General features: G+C 37.1%; 1 protein-coding gene across 1 annotated transcript in view; it reads right to left on the bottom strand.

Annotated features, from left to right (window-relative positions):
- LOC119777206 (formin-like protein 13) overlaps window positions 1-16,596 on the bottom strand; it is a 35,570-nt gene extending 18,974 nt beyond the window's left edge. The window contains exons 1-4 of the mRNA XM_038276012.1: window positions 16,464-16,596; window positions 7,802-7,954; window positions 1,827-1,956; window positions 1,628-1,660 (exon numbers count right to left, since the gene is read on the bottom strand). Coding sequence (XP_038131940.1) covers window positions 1,628-1,660; window positions 1,827-1,956; window positions 7,802-7,954; window positions 16,464-16,550 — 403 coding nt within the window. The 5' untranslated portion in view covers window positions 16,551-16,596. The remainder of the gene's footprint in view (window positions 1-1,627; window positions 1,661-1,826; window positions 1,957-7,801; window positions 7,955-16,463) is intronic.
- Between the last annotated feature and the right edge of the window lie 235 nt (window positions 16,597-16,831).

The raw sequence follows: 16,831 nt of genomic DNA, 5'->3' as shown, positions 1-16,831 counted from the left end.
TCCCAGGCCTCTGGTAGAGGACCCGAGCTCGAGGATGACACATACCACCCCACGAGGGGTGAGAAAACAGTTTGGTTTTTTTTTTGTTTTTTTTATAAAAACAGTGATATAAACGTATGACTGTAAATTTACAGTTCTAATGTTTTTTTTTTTCATCTCTACTAGGGATGCAGGATATAATCGGCCCCCTATCGGTATCGGCCTTAAAACTGAATATCGGACATCGGCCACCCCACCGATATTTAACCCGATATTTGATCAGCTTCTGACTTTGTAAAGTCTAAAAAAAAAAAAAAATACTACTTCTTCTTCTTCCTCAAAAACTTCTTTTTTACAGACTTAAAAACTCCTAAAGACGGGGGAAAAAATATTGATACATTAAAATATTCCAATATCTTCATATGCTGATATATTGCCATTTAAAAACACCATATCAATCTCTTTTACTAATGAAATATTGCTATATGTCATCGTTATGCTACGAAATCCCCCGAAAATTCACGAAATGTTGCCATATTTTTATATGTTGATATATTGACGCGGTATCGATCTAACAAAATCTCACCAGAATTTGCAAAATATCACGAGAGTTTGTAACAGAGCGATGAAATTTCAATAGATTTTGAAAGTAAAATAGATCGATACCGCGTTTTTAAAAATCAATTTGATATCAGCATATGAGAATATATTGGAGTATATTATTTTTCAAAGTGTCAGAAATGGATAACAAAACTGCTATTTTCAATGACTACTTATTTTTGTCCAGCTTTAACATCGGTATCGATATCGGTTATCGGCTACATGAGTTTTAAAATATCGGCATATCGGATATCGGCCAAAATCCCAATATCGTGCATCCCTAATCTCTACTGGACTGTGTGTGTGTATGAATTGGTTTATTTTGATTTTTTGACTGCACAGCCTTTGTCTGGTACGGAAGAGGATTAGGGCCACTGAAAAAAAAAAGTAAACTGATTTTTAAATTTTATTTCAGTTTAACATGGGAAAAAAGTCAGAATTCTGAGATTAAAGTCAGAATTCTGACTTTAATCTCAGAATTCTGAGAAAAAAGTCAGAATTCTGAGATTTAAAGCAGAATTCTGAGAAAAAAGTCAGAATTCTGACTTTTTTCCTATACTATACTGAAATAAAATAAAATAAAAAATCAGTTAACTTTTTTTTTTTTCCAGTGGCCCTAATCCTCTTCCGTAGTCTGGAGATCTTGACTGCTCTTTTCTGTAGTTTTTAGTGAGTGAGTGAGTGAGTGAGTGAGTGAGTGAGTGAGTGAGTGAGTGAGTGAGTGAGTGAGTGAGTGAGTGAGTGAGTGAGTGAGTGAGTGAGTGAGTGTGAGAGAGATATGGTGTGAAGTTCTTATAAGATTAAGTTCTGTTTTTGCAACCTATTTTTTGAAACAATTGATAATTTCCTCGTTTGTTGGACTTACTGTTTATTCTCCACCTGTGCAAAGGAAAAACAAATACTGCCCATCCTTTGTGTTTGGCTTGATAGATATCGGCATGCCATCAACTTCAAAAGTAGATCTTGGTTTAAAAAAGGTTGGGCACCCCTGCTGTAAGCATACTGAGCAATAGTTTCTGGACAAGTAGTAAAAAAGCCATCTACTCACCGTCTACTTCTGCCGTCAAGCCTTTGATGGAAGCTTTCCAAAGAAGATGGAGAAAGAAAAAAACATCAGTGATACTGAATATAAAGGTGGATACAATTTAACAGCCCATAACCAAAAAGCAGCACAATGATTTATTAAATTTTTTTGGTTGTTGTTTTGTATTTTTTGCTGTTTTGATCAAATCTTGACGAGCAAATACCTCCAGGGACAGTTTCAAATTCCGCCATGTCCTGGGTAAAAGTGGCCAAGCCTGGTTCCTGCAACATGATCTGCTCTAGAAGGGCATGGAGCAAGGTGAAATTCCTGTCCTTCCCACGCAGCTGAGAAAGCTGGTGAAAGAGAAAAAGCAAAACCAAAGATTGGGAAAATAGTCAGGCTGACAGAATGTTTAGTTATTACTGTTAAACTTGTCCCTTTAGTTTCTTATTTGAATTTGCAGAACATTGAACAAAAAACACATATCCTACTGAATTTACAAACACAGCTTAAAAGCAAATATTCAATTGGTGAAAATGTGTTTTAACACCACAGATAAGTAAAAAGTTGTTTTATTATTAATTAAAATCTTTTCACAGAGACATATAGTGCATATGCAATATCCATCAAAGTGTAAAAATATCCCATCCTCAATGTTTGTTGTTAGTTTTTACATAACAATCAATGTAAAATCCTTTTTTTGTAGATGTCCTGTTAATTTTAGCATCAAAAAACTGTTCTAAGAATGTTCTGTAGTTAAACCTTAACTTTAAACCTTAAGATTCATTCTGAAATTAAAACACCAGACTCTAGCAGACAGTTAGAGGAATAAAGCAAGCTGCCTAAATAGAGGACACAGTTTTTGCACCTGTAGTTTAGATATGTAGTAACCCTAAAAAATAAATTATTTTTTTATTGCATGAGCTAAGACAGAAATAATTAAGAGAAATTCTAACTTCAGTTTGAATTTTTCTTAGTAGAGAAGAATTCAACATTAGGAAACACATGGTTTTAAAGGAAAAAGGCTGGTCAGCAAGGAATAATCAATGGATCATTTGAAGAGGGAGGATTTGCCATCGAACTTCTAACCAGAGAAAAAAACCCGTAATATGTAGCCAACGTTTGGAAGAAAAATGTTTTCAAGATGACTTGGATAATAGTGCATTGTGACAAACACCAGATACAGCACTGGGACTTGATCAACAGCCGATACCGCACAGTGACATCACAAACCATTAGGTGGCAGTAGTGCTCTTTGACAAACATATCATTTATTGAACAGTATGTAATAATTTTATATTTAAAGTACTTAAAGAAGTTTGAATTCTGAATATGACCGGACTTTTTCATTAATATAACCCTTGGGGAAATACTTCTTGACTCACACTCACAATTTCATATCTATATGATGTAAATAAGAATGCTTTATTCAAGCTTCAATCTAATTTGATCACAATTAAATAGCTTGTACTTTAATAATAACAAAATAAGCAGGGCATGGCTACAGGAGAATACCTGCTCATCTAAAATTCTGCATATCAAGTTAAAGGTACACTATGCAACCGGTGTTGATTTTCCAGCGAGGCTCCCCCCAGAGGGCGAAAGTAAAAGTGCACTGTTGTAAATATGCTCAGCTGTTCTCCTGGTTTCTCCGTCAAGCCAGGCGCGGTTGTTTTGAGCTTAGCAGACAGGCGAACGCAACGAATCACAATGTCTACTGCGGTAAGTGACTATTTTGTTCCAATTTTCGAGTTTGAAAATTTAGCATGTTAACTAACCACGATAACTGCACAAATATCGCCACTGCGCTAGCAACGAGCATGTCTTTCACTGGGGGCGTGTAGCAGTTCTCGCCGTAAAGCAAGACCGACTCTCGCGACGCATGAGACTTCTGAGCCTGTGGGTGCGGGCCGAGGGCTCCTGCAATTGCAAGTACGGTAGTTCCCCTACAGACCACCAGGGCGGCAGAGAAAACCTTTGTTCCACCTGAAATGACTCATTTAATCATCCAAAACGTTATGGAACACATCAATTAACTGAAAAATGTTGCATAGTATGCCTTTAAAAAGAAAATGTAAAAGTTAAAAACAAATGGAACTACTGTGTGCAAAGTGACCTCCAAAGGCCAAAAAAAGATTAAAGTTTGTCTTTTTCATTTTGCACAACAATGAAGACAATAATCGGAGATTAGAAAAAGGTGCAGCTTTGGGATAAAGGTAGTAACCATTAGACCATTACATATATTTTGAGATCTAACATGGAAAGAAAAGGCTTTTTCTGTCTCAACATCAAAAGTTTACCCGTGTGGAAAATAGTTTTGAGACCATCTAAAACCACGTCAGCTGACATCCCAGATTTGCTGGGGTTGGTTTATCCATTTTTCCCAGTGTCCTACACAGAGGTATCAAGTAACAAAGTACAAATACTTCGTTACTGAGTAATTTCATGTTATTCTACGAGGCTAAATAATTTCCTGCTCTTAAAAGGGGGGTTATATGAACCACTGGCAGCAGGATTGCCAATAACTGGGCCATTGCTGATTTTACACAAAGAAGGGGAAAAAAGAAATGTGGGACATTGTGTCTAAATAAATGTACTTAAATTAAATATTTTTTTACTTAAAGTGAGGTAATACCTTTGTGCTAAAATATAATTTTTTTAAAAGCTTTACACTACCCTTTGTAAGTGTAGAATGTTCTGAACAAAAACAGATCAAAACAAAGCAGCTATTGTGTCATAATCGTGATAAACAAATACCAAATTTGATCAGAACTATGTAATAAAAAAGGTGAGAGAAATTTTTCATGATTAGTATTCAAGGTAATACCTGTGATAGAGAAAGTAATGATGATAAAACTCTGATGTTAGAGTTTGTCTAGGCACATAATTGAAATTCATAGAGGATCTCTCTTATCCTTTAAAAGACTCTGTCATTTCTTTCTTTCTAGGTTAGGTTGTTTACCAGCTTAAGTCTCTAAGGACTACATACGCAAGATCTGTACCAAGTATTGATGCTCACCAGCAAAAAAACAACGCCTGATATAACCTCAATGCATTTTCTTAAAAGCTGCTGGTCGTTAATTTGAATAGTCTGTCTTTAGGAGCAACAGTTTACTCTTCTCAATTAGAGCTGGAAACACCTCTGAGGGAGAACAAAGTCTCTGCTTTATTAAAAGAGAGCTGAGCAGGCTTTACCTGATCGCCCAGAACACTGACCCTCAAACTGCAACAGCAGTGGGAGTCACTCCAAATGGTAGCAAGAGCTACGTTCAGAGAAGAAATAAAGTAATAAAAAGAAATATTGCTATTGCCTGAAAAATTTGTATATATTACAGGAGTCATTATCTGGTAATATGAATTTTATGTTAAATATGTTAAAATGTGTGTGTTGATGTTTGGCTTCAATAAAACCCTGGAAAATCCATTGAATTTAGGCTGATCTAGTTTTTGTGTTTGGGCTCGTTTAAAAGACGCAATTTTAGTATTCCTTATGTATTCATGTCAATAATGGAAGGGTACTAGCATAAGCCTGCATTGCTATCACCAGTCCTGTCTCTATTACACCAGAAGCAGCAACTTGTGTAACTTTTCAGTTTACAATAATGTATTCGAGACCAAAAAGGCATTTAAAAGGAACAATGGCTCATCTGTAACAGATCTTTCCCGAAAGGTTGCACAGTTTCTGGGTTTGCATTTGTATATAACGGGTACTTTCTGGGGTTATTGTTGCATTTTATTGCTCCTGTATAATAAATAGTGCATAGTATAAAGACCAACAATACTAAAATACTATAATAAACACAGTTCGATCATATTAGAATGTCTGATGATGGCGTCAGAAAAGCAAAATAACGGGAAGAATGTAAACGCATCCATTTTCTCAGCAAAGTTATTATAGTTTTTTATACTAGGAGGTTAGTATATTTTTTAAATTTAATGATAGAAATAAGTATTTTTGTTACTGCTGTTACATTGTTAAATGTCGACCTGAAGACATGGAAAACATGGAGAAGCAGCTTTTAGTTCCAATGCTCCACTTATCTGGACCAAACTTCCAAAAAAATGTAAAAGTGCGGAAAGCCTGGGTTCCTTTAAATCAAGACTAAAAACACATTTGTTTAGGATTGCCTTCGACTGTTCTAGTTAAACAGCTCAACTAAAACATATTTTCTTTAGTCCAACTGTTTTTAATATTCTTTTTTGTTTCTGTATTTTTTATTTATTTATTTTTTTCATTTGCTTTGATTCTGTTTTATCTTCCTGTGTTTTAATCATGTAAAGCACTTTGCATTGTCTTTGTACTGAATTGTGCTATACAAATAAATTTGCCTTGCCTTACCTTGCCTTGAAGGAAAGTGCAGCATGCACTAATGAGCTGATGGTACAGATTACCTAGTGACGACAGGTCCAGTAATGCTAATGCTAGCCAACCAAAACATTTAAAGGTAAGGTTTTTCGCGAATTTTTTAAAACCTGCCCTCTCCCCTTAAAAAGATGCATGTATTAGAGCGTGCACGAGCCATTTTCTCCTCGTGCACGCTCTGCTTAAAGGTTGTTGTTCTCATAGCTCATATAAGCTTACTGTGCCAGAATGTCCATCCTAACCCCTAATTCCATCAATAATTATATAGAGCGGGGTATATATAGTGGACTTTATAGCGAACTCAGTTATCTGACCATTCAGACAGATGATCACTGCTTTTCGCTCCTCCACTGTGCGGTGCCTGCGCCATCTTTGTTATTAGCCACCGCTGTCGGGTAGTGACAGGCTATGGCGACAGCGGGTCACTATGACAGGAAATCCCATAATGCTTTGCGAGGAGAGCTCTCCGCGCAAAGCATTATGGGATATATCTGTCTCTTCTGAGACCTTTCTTTTCTTCTCATACACTTCGTAGACACTTTTTATCTTATGATAGGGTGACCAAACGTCCGTATTTCCCGGGACATATCCGTATTTCACGTCCTGTCCCGGGCGTCCCGGGTTTGTTTTAGAAAGTGAGGAAATGTCCTGATTTTTTAAATTACCTTAATTGGACCATTAAATTGACAGGCACTACGGCACTGCGCACGACGCTGCGTGTGACGTAATCCCTGAGCCGCGTCAGTGCGGGCAGCCCTGTTCTTAATCAGGATATAGATTGCGTGGCTGTCAGTACGCCAACAACATGCAAAAGTGCAAATGTATGTTTACCGACGATTTACAAAAGAGTTTCCCCGCTTTCAGACCGGGTCGAGACAAATGGGAGGGCTTGTGCACAGTGTGCAAAGCAGGCACATATGTCTCGGTGTCCAATGGAGGTGCAAGGGATCTGAAAAGCCACCTGGACTCCGAAAGTAAAGATAGTCTATTGATATGTTTGTTTGTTTTTGGTACATTTTGAGTTATTTTTTGTTAATTAGCTCATTTGTAAATGTTTAGATGAAACATTATTTCTTTCATTGTGCTTTTCATTCATTACAGGAATTGTTATTCATTTTTAATAAATACATTTTGAAAAAAATTATCGTTTGTTATTGGAGTTATTGCTGTTGACTTTTACTGAGAAGCATTTTTAATAAATCAACTGTAGATATAGACATCTCTCCACCATTTTCAAAGAACCGCTGTGAGAAATGTGACCTTCAGTGGCTGTCGGAGCTCACCACAGAAACACGCCAGATATGAAATCACCAGAATGATTGACAATTAGGAGGACCACTTATTTAGATGATCCACCCGGACATAAAAGATTGTGCTCTAAACCTTTAAGATAACAGTTCAGAGAAAATTTTTATTTTAATCTATTTTTGACTGAAAATGTATTAGAAATATGTTTATATAGTTGATTATTATCAGTAGAATTAACACTAAATCTGAATTAATATAGATGCTCTGCAGATTTTGTTTTATGTTTTTATTAACCAATTTGATGAAAACGTTTTAGATATCACCTTTAAGCCCAACCTAAACCTTGCTTTTAGTTTGATGCCAAGATCAACCTCCATTTCTGAAGCACCAAGCCAGTCATGTCCTTTTTATGCTAAGTTTGATTTCTCCAGGTGATCCAGGCAGTGACACTATCAACGACCCAACTGAACCTACCTGACCCAGAGAAAACAGAAAGATGCCCTGGGACCATGTGGTGTATGTCAACGAGCAGAGCTAGGCTGAGGCTAAACTCAATCAAAGGTCAGACGAGGGTGTAGGAATCGTACTTTGGTTAAAGACGAGAGGCGGAATCCCTTGGCCTTTTCCTTTCCAGCGTTCTCATTCAGGTAATTGCCGATAGCGAGGAGGTACTCCAGCACGGAGACAAATGACCTGCAGTTGTACAGCTGTTGGCACATCCTGATCTTCTGGTTAATCAGCTGAAAGAGAAACAGGAGGAACACAAACCAGAGTCATTTGTTTGTAATTCAAGCTTCATTTGTTCGCAGAAGAGGCTTGTTGGACTCTATACAGAAACACTCAACGTAATTCATTCAAACAATTTTAAACCCCAGTTTTAAATAGCTCTATCACAGCACCTCATTTGAAACCATAAAGTAACTGATTCATTTCCTGATTTTGGGCAGGATTATTGTTTGCTTCGCATTTTTATCAAGTACAAACATCCCTGTAGAATGTCGCAGAAAAGTCCATGTTTAACCATCTCTGAACAGATCCTGTTGAATATGGATAGAAATCAAAAGTGGGATTTTAGATTTTGCCAATAGAAAAAGGAAGTTATTGCTTTGGGAATTACGGCACTTGAAAAACCTTTTTTTTTTTCTCTCCCCACTAAATAAGGCCCATGCCAGCCAGCAACAACAATCCAGCCATATGTTCCTATTTTAGGAATAACCTCCATAAGCCTCCAATTGGGACAGCCTCAATTAAACTGAGAAGGAAGCAGATATCCATCTACATCATTTAATTTGGCTCTGCACAAGAACATCTGTAAAACTGAAAGAAAAGAAAACTATGAGAGCAGAAATGTGCTTCTATTACTTTATAGACAGATTATATAAATACATTTCTTGTGATTTCTTCTTCAAGAGAAGTAAATAAGATTCCTATAAGTCAGTTTGTAGTATTTACATATAAATGTATATTAATGTCAAATTAAATTACATTTAGATTAACCCCAAAAACTTTAATTACAAATTAATTATAAAATTAGTACTATTAGCCTATAGATATTTGGTTTGTTTCACGGTTTTTGTAAACAAGGTACATGTTTTGTCGATAAAATCTTAATAGATTTATTATTTATAATTGTAACTTCACTGTTTTCTCTGATTTTATCTTTTTCTTTTTTTGCCCCCAAATTTCTCTTATTAGTTTTACAAATCACAAATTATTTTGTCAGACACATTTATAATGGTCTGCAAGGATGTTAGCAACAAAGAGAACAACAAAGAGAATATGAGCTGTCATCTGATCTGACTAAACTTTAATTTGAAAAAGAAAAGAATGGGAAAAAAAATCAAATCTGAAAACATCAAATCTTAATAAAAAGAACAGAGAAAAAAGCGAACTTTGAAAAAATATTATTTAAAATGTAAATTATAAAAAATGTATTTAAAATGAAATAATTCGAAAAAGTCAAATCAAGGCAAACAACAAATTTTTTTCAAATCTTTTTTAAAAGTTTTGATTCTGGATTGCATTTTTTAAAATATGCATAAAAAAATATTCTTTTTTTCATTCCATATACATAAATCACTTTGTTTTATACAATTTATTTAATTTTCTAAATGTTTAGTTATTTATCAACTGCAATAAATAGAATCAGCTTAAATTAATTGAGTAGAATGATTTTTATTCTATGAGTAATGTGTGTCTGGGAGTGGGAACTTATGGTAATTGCAGGCATAATAGAGGATAACTGAATAAATTATAATTTCTGAGAGGAAATAAAAAAAAAATATTTTATGTGTTTAATTCTGTTAGACAATAAAATAAGCAGTTAATCTAAAAATAATTACCTTAGGCAGATCTTGTTTTTCTATGTGGGCTATGTACGGTGGCCCTGAAGTGCAGAATGCAGCTACAAATCTAAAAGCGCAATTACATTAAGGAAATCGCAACTAAATTAAGAAAAACAAAACTACATAAAGCAAAGCGCAACTACATTAAGAAGAACAAAACTACATAAAGCAAAGAGCTACTACATTAAGAAAAACAAAACTACATAAAGTAGAGTGCAACTACATTAAGAAAAACACAATTACATTAACCTACCGGAAAAGGTAGGTACCAGTGGGAAACATGAGACATCGCTGATTGGATGACGGCGCCGTTTGACCCTGGAACCGGAAGTTGCGTTGTCTGAACAGTCCAGCTTCTTTTAAGTGTGTCTTCAGTGTACGCAAACTAACTGAAATTTGGTGATTAGTCTTGAGCATATCCGGTATCACCTCGTACGTATGTCCTGATTCAAAATATTCCTGGATAACGGCAGCTATGTTTGGGGCGCCGACAATATCCATGTTTTCAAAAGCCGCAGCAGGCAGAATGAATTCCGGTTCAAGGGTCAAACAGCGCCGTCGTCCAATCAGCGATGTCTCATGTTTCCCACTGGTACCTACCTTTTCCGGTAGGTTAATGTAATTGTGTTTTCCTTAATGTAGTTGCGCTTTGCTTTATGTAGTTGCGATTTCCTTAATGTAATTGCGCTTTTAGATTTGTAGTTGCAGTTTGCACTTCAGGGCCACCGTAGCTATGCTTAAACAATGCGATTTTGGTCTTCATTCTGTATTAATGTCAATAATGGAAGCTTTGTTATTTAAAGGCAATTGTTTTCAGTATGGTTTACCGCAGTTAACTTTTTTGTTTTAACTGTTTCAAAGACTGGACAGAGTGGGTGTGAAAACTTTTTTTTTAAATCATTTGATAACCACTGTCTGCCACAAAGATCGATCTGGAACACAGCATCCACCTCTTAGACTCTAGTGAAATGTTTAATTTAAATCCTTAGATTTTCCCAAGCAGGACATTCAGTCAAACCAAAAAAAAAGACAAACAAACCCTGAAAAAAAACAAAGATGCTCAAGCTTTTGTCTCTCTATGACTGAATGCAATGTCTGAAATCATTGCATTTGCTCATGCCATGCAGCGCATCGCAGCTTTAGGGGACGCCTCACTGTCGCTGCACTACCAGCTCAAGCTGCGTAACTTTGACGTTTTCTTCAGCATATGGCATCAAACTGGGCACATCAAACAGTTTAAAGAAGGAGCCGACGTCTACAAGTAAAACCTGTCATCCTGGAAACAAAAACAAAAAAAAGATCATCCCAGGTGAGGATGACCCCCCGTCTAGGGAATGTGTTTCCTCTCTGACAGGCAGCATGTAAATCATCTTAGTGTTCAGGCTGTATTAAAGCCAGAATTCAGGGATTTAGGGTGGCTAATAGGACACTAAATGTTGAACACAATGTACAAAGATGAAGGATCAGGATTTTTTATGTTTTTTTTGTTTGTTTTTTCTTTTATCCCCAAGCGCATGCATGCAAATCCGGTAGTTAAGATTGAGTGACCTTTCTTAAATAAATTTGAGGAAGGAGAAAGAAAACAACAACAGAAACAAGGAGCCAAGAGAAAATTGAAACATAATGAAATTGCTAATCTTTCTTCTGGAGTCATCTTTCCCGGCACGCAATATGTTTGTCTCTTTGTGTGAGACAAAGAAAAATTAGTATCGCCGTCAATGGATCACACAGCCATCGTTCTTATCTGCTGTTTCTCTTCATTTTCAGACAGTTAGCAGACAGGAGATTAGAGCTGGATCGGCGGTGCAGAAACAAACCAAGCTTTTTGAGAATCAAATACAAAATAAAACCTGAGGGAGCTGGGAGGGGCTTTCAGTGTGAATGCAATATCTTCACAGCCTGCGGAGTCCAACGCCAATAACAACGATCCACCAGGAGAATGTTAAAAAATAATCTGACTAATGATACACTTGGAAAGTCTGGGTACTCAAATTGAACGAGACTAGAAGAGATTCTTTTAACATTTAAAGATTATAAAGAAATATATTCTTTGAAAGTAACTTTTTTCATTTGACTCAGCCTGAACCAATCAAACCCCTTAAGAGCGGCAGGCCCAGTACAGATCCCAACTGGCACCTGTTCATGTTTATCCATTCATAGAAATGGCCAAAACACAGTCACATGGTGTTTCATCCACATGCCTTTCAATTAAAACAGAACAGAAACAGGCTGCTGTGGACCTGCAGTGATAGCGGGTAAAAGGGGCTTGGGGCACCGCCCAATAACTGATACTCTCTGGTTTAAAAGTTCAGTCCATCCTCTCAATTATAGGCCGGATCACCGATGCGCCGCCAATGACATGCGGCCTGAGCAACTCAAAGTGTCCCTGATGCTGCAGTCTCTGATAACATGCATGCAGCCGATCCAGGTCAGGGGAAGACAGAACAGGCAGGAACAGTTCTAAGATCCAGGGGTCAGTAGTCCGACCAGGGGTTCCGATCCGCAGAGGAACAGATAGATCCTTGGTTTCTGGATTCCTCAGAGCATTTAGGCAGGCATAGAGTCAGACAGATCCAGAGGCATGCCCCGAAAGACACGCACAGATGCAGACGGGCAGGCTTAATGGTTGGGAGAAGAGACAAGACATTGTTCCAGGATTTATGCAGGACTTTAAACTGGTCTCCTCCTTGGACCCAGGCTTACGGGAATAAAACTGACTTTCTCTGCTTTCCGAGCAAAAAACCCTGAGGGCTCCGCAGAGAAGGACCAAGACAAGATCAGAAGACAAGACAGACAACAAAACCCTCTCACTCTACTGGCCGCCAGGAACCAGAATATGAACCTTATTTAATCGGTTCAGCCCGATCGCTCGGGTTATAAAGCACAGACGCAGGTGGAAAATTAGGAACCTGGCAGAACTAGGCAGGTGAGTGAAATTAACAATTAAATTGAAGCTATCAGGAGAGATCATGACAAAACCATGTTTCAAAATTATTATTTAACAAATACCTTTGGTTTTATAGCTGTGCAAACAAACAAAATTAAATTTAAAATTCCACCTGTCGTATGTGACTCTGCAGGAGTAATGCAACAACAGGTATATATTTTTAGCCACAGCCTCATTTTTAGCCACACCCCTATTGGCTGTAACCAGCATGCGTTACATAAGCTTCCACTGTTATTCTTATTTTTTATCCTGTGTGGCGATATTATTGGTAAATTATGATTGAAAAAATGGCTAAATCTTAGGAGCAAAGGCTTTGTCTTATGCAGAAGGTCTCCAATTATGTAAATCAGCATATTTTTCATGCCAGATTCCCTTTTATGATTGGAAAAATACACTTTTGCACTTTGGCTTTGTGCCAAAATCACATTCTAAGCACACTGCCCACTAAAACATTTGTGGAACAAACATGTTTCAACTTATTTAGTCCAAATTAGCTTGAGTAATAGTCAAGGCTAAATATTTTTCATTTTTTCTTTGATTAATCATCTGTAAATCAGACATGGTGACCTTTAAAACATTGGTTCCACCTGAAAAATATTCTTCAATGCCTTTCAGTCATACAAATACAAATAATTGTATTTCCAATTTATAGTTTGGAAGCTGTACTTGCTTTAATTCACATACCTAAAATCAGGCGGAATTTGCTCCTAAGACCCTCTGGGCTTAAGGGGTTTTAAAAAACTGAAAAAAGAGCAGGAGTTAGCGGAAAGTTTCCGTGTCTGCTATGGTTAAAACAGAGTGGCTTTTTAAAGCACTTTTATGCAACCTACAGAGCAATTGAACTTGATTTAATTAAGATCCATCTCTTCTGTTTTGAAGTGAAGTGTCTTGAAGTGCGAACCTTTCTATTAAGACTATTAACCAGCCAACGGAACAGAATATGTATTTAAATGACAACTTCAAACTTTAATGTTAAAGTTTGAAGAAAAAGCTTTTGTGTAATAATTTCAACTCATCCACAGATGGTCTATTTTAAACTTTTATGCATTCATAAAGTCATAATCAAGGTTTGCATAAGATAATAAATTGGCTGAATGTGTGTGTTTGCTGGGGAGGAAGCTTTTCATTTATTTCCTTACAGGTGGAAGGATCTGATTTTAAAACATCCAAGTTTGTCATTTCATCCCTTGACCTCCATTCTTAGCCCCCCCGCCCTACGTTTCTGTCCTTACAAACTGATCCTGCTGGTGAGGTGAGGCCAGAGGGAAATACCTCATAAAAGAAGAGATTTTCTTTTTTTCTTTCTAACTTGGAAAAGCAGCAGTAAGTGCAATAATAAATCTATTTCAAGGATGTAGCTTCCTTGTGGCAAAAACAGAAAAGTTATATTAGTCATCACTTGTTAATATTCCACACTTTCACTTCCTTAGAATAAACTTTCCTGCATATATTAAAAGGTAGAGTGTAGTGTCATTTAAGTAGTGTTATATTTCCCATTTGTTTCTTTTTGCTAAAATAAACCATCATTAAATGGTAATTAAATGTATTTTTTCTTGAAATAATCACTTTTTTTATTTCAGCAGGTAGGTAAGATCATTTAACATTGGAAAAGAAGAAATATCATCTTGTTTGAAGAACAAAAATATAAATTTCTTTGGTAAATCATCTTATTTACCTGCTCAAATAACAGTAAATACACAAATTGTCAGGACTCCAGTTTGTGTGTTTGTCTTTTGTGTTGTTTTCCCTTTCACCAGCAGGAGGCGCCTGGTTCCAGTCCGCCTCCTCACACACCTGCTGACGTTTACCTCATTAACGGAGTGCTGCTGATTGTCACTACCTCGACACCAGAGTGTTTGCCAGTTTTTGGTACTCTAGCCAAGCTGAGTTCTCACTGAGTTAGACTGAGTTCTTGTCTCCCTGAGATTTAACTTTTGTTTTCGTTTTTGTCTTTGCCTCTCGGCAGGAAGTCATCCTGCAGAATTGACCTTTTCGGACCTTCTCTCCCAGGAGGGATCAACTGAGTCCTAAACTGAGCGACGGATTCAAACAGGAGGTTTGGATCCAGTCTTCTTTGAGGACGTTGAAATTACTCTCTGAGCAATCATTTCACCATGACCCGTTCAAGTACAGTAGGAAATCTGAGTGGCAATCAGCCACCGTCCGACAGAGATGGGAGGTAACTAAGTACAAATACTTCATTACTGTACTCAAGTAGATTTTTCTGATATTTTTACTTTACTTTACTACTTATTTTTATGGCGACTTTTTACTTCTACTCCTTACATTTTTACACAAATATCTGTACTTTCTACTCCTTACATTTTAAAAAATTGGCTCGTTACTTTAGTTTTGAATCATTTCAATGGAGTTACCGTTATTATTTTTCACGTCATCAATACCAAATTCAATCTAATTGGATGGGAATCTACGTTGCATTTGACGCACCACTACAAGATGTATCGACAGATTCGGCGGTATTCATTGGCGGCAAATCATTGCAGCTTGGTGGCGGTGGCGTTAGCATAGTAGCATGGACGACGAGATGATTGAAAATGAACACAACGGAGATCTAGTCCTATTGGCAGACATCCATTTAAAATGTAGGCAACGGCATGAAAAAAGTGGTTTCTACTTTTACTTTTATACTTTAAGTAAATTTACAAGCCTGTACTTTGTTACTTTTACTTGAGTAAAGAAGTTTAATCAGTACTTCCACTTTTACAAGAGTATTTTTTTAACACAAGTATCTGTACTTTTACTCAAGTACGGAAAGTGAGTACTTTTGCCATCTCTACCGTCCGAGTTCTGGGTAAACCCTGTTCCGCCCTCCGCCGAATCAGACATACACTGGAAAACCAACACACAGATTGGAGTCTAGGATCCTTAACTTCTCTGGAAACGTGAGTCAACAATCAGGTCCTCTCCTTAAAGATCAACGAAGCAAATTCCCCACTGATCCTGAACTAACAGTCTGTCTTCCCCTCGTCTTCCAGTTCCGGCTGAGCAGAGTTCAGAGAGACTCTGCGCTGAGCTTAAACCTCTTCAATAAAACCCGTTGAACTTTTCATCTGTGTCTCTCTGTTTGGACTTCTGCATTTTGGGTCAGACCTTAGTTAAATCATGACACAAATTTTAAGTATCATTCGACTCTTTTACATCAGTTTCTGCAGTGCGACGTCTAATCAATTTCTCGTGATAATATGTGCCGAAAGAAGAGACCCATTCATCCCTTGACCCAATTTGACCGTAACAAAATTTACTTTAACAATTATTTAGAGATTGAAGTTAACTTTAAGCTTCAGCTTTATCATTGCTTTCATCTTTTGGATCAGGATTCTGCAACTTTAGCTTTGTGGCTAAATTTATTTACTAATCAATGCTCTTTTGACCTGTTTGTTTGTGTGTATGTGTGTGTTTGCTTGTTAATCTTTCATTCTGCCCCCCTAATAACCCCCCCTCCCAAAAAAAAACGTATAAGCTTCTTTCCCACCGCCAGCAGACAGCTGAACTGTTGAGAGAAAAATTTAAATCATGTCACAAACTCTGCATCAAACTGACAACACCAAACCAGAACACTGCATAACTGCTCCATATATATTAATAATCTGAACGTCCATATTGATGTGCTTTTTGTGGCATTTTTTTATTTTTTTATCCTCCCACACTGCTTATATTTGATCACTAAACTTTAAGAAATGGAAATGCCATGAAAGCTGTACAAAATGACAATAAAAGTTGACAAACTCTAAGTCATTTCTGTTATCTAAGGGATACTTTTTAAAATAATTGTCTCTGTTGTTCCTCTGCTATATAATTCTCACCTCGATTCAGCACACACTGGCAAATAAACATGTTTCCATGATAGAGGAGTGTTCTGTGTCTCTGTTGGAGTTTTTAACCACCACCCGAATTAAATGTCAAGGAATCTGGAAACGGAAGAGGAAGTGAACTCACAGGCTGCAGGTCGTTCATGCTGATCGGGAGCTCTCTCAAAGTCAAAAGCAGGTCGAGTTGTGTGCTCAGGTAGGGGATGTTACACATCTGCAGCAGAGAAAACAGATGAGGCTAATGAATACATGGAGATAAGAGAGTGCAATTATCACACCATCAGAACACCCATTTCCATGATTATTCAGAAAGATCTAAAGCAGCTGTTTATACTCCATCTGCAGCAGGTTCTTTCAACCGATTCCTGCTGCGCTGCAGGTCTGTTGACAGGCCGATTTAACAGACAAACTGAAGGCTTGACACCTTGAAACGATTGGCTGGGCCGCCTGGTCGACCTTTGTGTCTGAGCTAACCTCTAATAAATCACTCCACAT

Source organism: Cyprinodon tularosa, unplaced genomic scaffold (assembly GCF_016077235.1).
Source record: "Cyprinodon tularosa strain WSP-4 unplaced genomic scaffold, ASM1607723v1 ctg99, whole genome shotgun sequence".
NCBI lineage: Eukaryota > Metazoa > Chordata > Actinopteri > Cyprinodontiformes > Cyprinodontidae > Cyprinodon > Cyprinodon tularosa.
Note: the sequence above shows the minus strand (reverse complement) of the source record. Positions and strands in the feature narration are given on the sequence as shown.